General features: G+C 32.7%; 1 protein-coding gene across 1 annotated transcript in view; it reads right to left on the bottom strand.

The window, feature by feature from the left end:
• Positions 1-4,325: 4,325 nt before the first annotated feature.
• LOC107474612 (geranylgeranyl pyrophosphate synthase, chloroplastic) overlaps positions 4,326-4,981 on the bottom strand; it is a gene marked incomplete in the record, with an annotated part of 1,537 nt that continues 881 nt past the window's right edge. Inside the window, 1 exon segment of the mRNA XM_016094248.3 lies at positions 4,326-4,975. Within this exon segment, the coding sequence (XP_015949734.1) occupies positions 4,439-4,975 (537 nt within the window).

Raw genomic sequence — 4,981 nt, forward strand, 5'->3', positions numbered from 1 at the left:
CAGACAGGATTAATCATTTTGTCGCAAAACAACCATATTGCAAAGAACTAAAAATCAACTATATTTGTAATAAGAATGCATATATTTACTTCCTATTTTTGGTCCCGGGTCATTCCTCGACAATTTTGATATTAGGAATCTACGCTCTCTAACTTAGCTATGGGAGTCGCATAAATTTTTGGTACTTTTGAAGTTCAACATTTCTGTGGTAAATCATTGTAACTCATGCCTTTATTCTTTTGCACACAGACTATGGACGCGTTGAAGAGTGACGAGTATCTGCAACTGTTTCGTCTTCCACTAGATGGAGTATGTGATTTTCAGTCTTTTGAAGTTAGTTGTTCTAATTTCTAAGGTTTTGCTTATTGGTTTACTGATTACTGATATAGGATACAATTGAATTGAGTTGAATAGTATTCTATTTTTGTTCAATTCACTTTCACTTTATTGTTAAATAAACGAATGAAAAATCATGGAGCAAAGTACGCCAGGCAAGAGGTGCTAAGAATGGTTGGATTTGACTCTTAAAGTAACAAGTTTTAGATTTAACAAAATACAAATACATTCATGGATACAAGCAACTAAATTTCATAGACAAGCAGAGTAGTATATAGTTTTATATTTAAGATGCAAATACATGTATAAATACATTTGAATCTAATGACGTTAATTTATTTATTTATTTATCAATGGTTCAAATGCTACAATTTAGTAGTGAAAAGAGAAAAGGAGTAGTTACAACAGATAAGGAACAACAAGTTAGAAGGGTAGGAGTCAGTTATGAACTTATGACAGTTCTAACAAATTTTTTATTACTCTATTTTTGGCAAACAGTGTACACACACTTTTCAGTTTACAATTTTCACTGAATTTCTCATTCACTCTTCTGTTATCCCTCCTTCTTTTTTCATCAAGAATTCTCATTCGAAAGTTCCATAACAAAGTGCATTTCACAAATTAAATAAAGAATCCTAATAATTAATGGAGAAATAGAATCCAAAACCAACTATAACTTAAACCAGATTATGATTTATGTGGTTACAAGTTTCATTTTAGAAACCCTAAACCCTAACATTTGCGCCATCAACAACCATAACATTCTAAACAACTCCCTTACATATACAACAACGCATTCACACATAAGTATCAAGAACCCTCAATGAAAAACAAAAAATAGAAGAGAATGATCAACTTGAACTGTTACCTCTCACCGTCGGCAATGTACGAAGGTGATGCTTCGTCGATAACTCCTTCACTGACCGGAGAGAACAGATTCTAAGGATGATCCTCGGCGAGCAAATGTGAATGAAAAGTATGGGAGAATGAACGGACAGAGAAGAAGAGAAAGCTTTTCTAAAATTTTGGTAGGAAACGTTGAAGTGGAAGGGGGAACCAACAAGAAATGTTTATTCAAAGGGGAAAAAGATGTTATTTGAAACGACGTCGTTTTACACATTTTGGGCATCCACTCCTTCAACAGCGTCGTTTAATGGAATGCCCACATAGCAGTTAATGTTCCACATCAACAACGTTTAGACGGCACTTCTGCGAGGGACTAACGAAGACGCACATTTCTGAATTTAAGAGATTTAGTTGGTCATTTATAAAAACCAAAGATTAAATTAAATACCAATTTAAAATTCAGGAACCATTTTAGGCATTTACTCATCAATATTATCACATGCTCAAATACAGAGTCTAAATGCTAATCAATTTAACCACAGATTCACGTGCTCTAATGGAGCGATTCACGTGCTCTAATGAAAACAACGTGCAAATAATAAAGTACTTTTATTGTAACATTTAAGATAGAAAGACAATTTCAACAACAGCTCCCAAAACTACCTACAACTTTTATCTTTTTCTTTTTTCTTTGTATTTTTCTTTTTAGAAAGTAAAGTTCTATTCAATAACAAGACAATTTATATTTACAAATTAACGAGAATTTTAAAAAAGTTAAGATCTAATAGAAAATAACTTGTATTTAACACATTGAACAGAAGTTAGAAGCGAGTAGATTTCTTTTCCGAAAATTATTATCAAGAGTAAATATATAAAATAATAATTTTTCTTTGCGAATTTCGGATCAAACATTATAATTAGTTAATTTCTAACATTTTTATTATTTTAAAAATTTTTTAAAAGTATTCTAGTTAAACAGATTAATTTCTTCTTTGTTTTCAATCAAATGCATGTTCAATAAATAAATTTCTAACAAATTTTATTATAAAATAATTAAAGAATAAAGTAGATTTGTTGTTCCTGAAGTTGGACAAAATTTCAAAAATACTCATAAATTTTATTTTATTTCAATTTTGTTTCTAAAGTTTTCGATTTGCATCAAATATATTTTTGACGACTAATTTTTCAAAAAATTTAAGATCAATTCAACAATAATTTTATAAAAATAACATTCAATACAAGCAAATTAAGCATAATTTTCATGCATTATTATTAGATTAATCTTATAAATTTTTTAAAAATTTAGGCGTCGATGGTATATTTGATGCAAATCGAAAATTTTTGAAACAAATTTAAAACAAAATAAAACTCAGGAATATTTTTAAAACTTTTACCAAACTTCAGATAAAATGTATACTTTATCCATAATTTTAAATTAACAAAGATATAATTAAAGGGCACATTAATCCTTTAACAAAATTACAGAAAACTAAAAAACTAATTTGACCAACGAAAGTAATTATCTCGAGGATTTTTAGAGTAAAATTTGTTGGAAAACAAAATTCTTTAGAACCAATTTGAATGTTTTCTCTTAACATCAATGTCTAAAAGTTTCTTTCAAATCAGAGACCATCACAAATTCACAAGATGTGTTGCCAGTTGAAGAAAACACATTTGAAGAACCTTCCTAATAAAACCAGCCATAAAAGAGGTGGTAACATAACACCACAATAGAAGACTAACCATCCACAAAGGCGAATCTGAAACACAAATTAAGGAAAAAGCAATAAAATAAAGAGTAAAGTATCGTCCCCAACGTTTGGGGTAAGTCCTATTTACGTCCCTAACGTTTAAATCGTCTTATTTGTATCCCTAATGTTTATAAAAGTGATTCAATGTTATCCTATTATCAATTATATTAACAAATCGGATTATATTTTTCAATTATTCTCACTTGAATGTATTTATTCTCAATTAAGTCTCACTTGGATGTGTTCAATTTTAATATTATACCCACTATTTGTGTTTATATTCAATTATATTCATAGAAAAGTCAATTATGTAAATGTTGTAGGAATTAGTTTCAACTTTTGATGAGCCATCGATTCTATTCCAGACATTTGTATTCTAACTTCAAAAAGAGATTTTTAAAACTCAAACTAAAGCGTTCATGATGTGTAATTGACGACAGGATAACATTAAATCACTTTTACAAACGTTAGCGATACAAATAGGACGATTTAAACGTTAGGAACACAAATTGGAAGCCCCTATAGCACTATGTTCCAACCATTCAAGAATCGAAATAAGTTGTAACGTTAATGTAAGCTTGACAGTACTAGTTGCAATTAGCAAAGCATGACGTTTTCTTCGGCCTCTAGAGTCTACTAAGTAATATCATCAGCCCGTTTCCAAATTTTACTCTTTCTTTGCAGAAATATCAGCAGACGGACCAACTCAAAGATCGCGAGATATCAAATTTTTAAAAACATTAGCTGAAAGCAAACAGCTTTATGGTCTTCTCAGTTTCAACACCAATATTAATATATTAATATTACTGTTTCTCTCAAAGTCTATTTCACCATTTGGAGTATCAAATTAGGACGTTAAACCCAAAAATTGTTGAGTAAATAACAAGCATCCATAACAAGTAACTAGATTGCCACTTGCTTAAGTTTATAAAAAATTAAATATCGGGCTGACTGACTTGTCCAGTGTGATGTATGATTATGATTATTCCAAACAACATATAAGCTTCTGGAACTGGAAGCAATCAACTTGTTTAGAAATTTGTAATTAATGAGATTAGAAGATAGACGAACCGTCACACTAAAACTCATTGACCAATAACGCCGCCAATTTAATACGCTGGAAAGCCACCACACAATAGAGAGAAATTCAGACGAGCTTCAAAACCTTACCAACATGGTTTGTGAAACAAGTTCCTCAACAACCATACAGATTCAGAAACCTCAAAGGTATGCTCCCTGCTGAGTGCTGAAGTAGTAGGACAGAACATGTTCAGAATTCTGGAAAGAAAAAATAATAATAATAATAATATAGACAGAGAGAACGCTATACACAAAATGAGCAAATGATAAATAAAATACAAAAATATAGGTATAAAAAGGAACTAAGCAAACTAAAGGAGAAGGAATTATTCCATACATCGCTATCTGATATATATCAATATCTATAAAGTAACAAAATCCAAATTAAACTTTAATCAATTGTGATACAACACCAACAAGAGAGGCTAGTTTTGCCTGTAAGCAATGTAATTAGCCAAAGAAACCAAAGGAGCAGCCTTATCAGGATCAAAGGCAGCAAGTTGAGCCTGAGCATCCTTATTCAACTCGTCGGCGAACTCTCTAGATTTTTCCAGGCCCAATAATTTAGGGTATGTGACCTTATCAGCGACCAAATCCTTCCCTGCAGTCTTTCCAAGCTCCTCTGAGGACTTTGTGACATCAAGAATGTCATCCACGACCTGAAACAAAAGCCCTATACACCTGGCGAACTTTCTCAGCCTCTCTACCTCATCATCAGAACCGCCGCCAAGAATTGCTCCAAGAACAACCGCGCCTTCAAGCAAGGCCGCCGTCTTGTGGACGTGAATGAATTCCAGCTTCTCTAAACCGACATCGGCGATGCCTTCCGAGGCGATGTCCACCACCTGACCGGCCACGAGGCCCTCGGCTCCGATCGCCTTCGAGAGCTCCCCGAGGGCCCTGACGATTCTCGCCGGCGGCACGCCTGCCTTTGCCGTATCCACAGCCATATGCTCGAAGGCAAAGGC

Source organism: Arachis duranensis, chromosome 2, assembly GCF_000817695.3.
Source record: "Arachis duranensis cultivar V14167 chromosome 2, aradu.V14167.gnm2.J7QH, whole genome shotgun sequence".
In the NCBI taxonomy this organism is placed as follows: Eukaryota; Viridiplantae; Streptophyta; class Magnoliopsida; order Fabales; family Fabaceae; genus Arachis; species Arachis duranensis.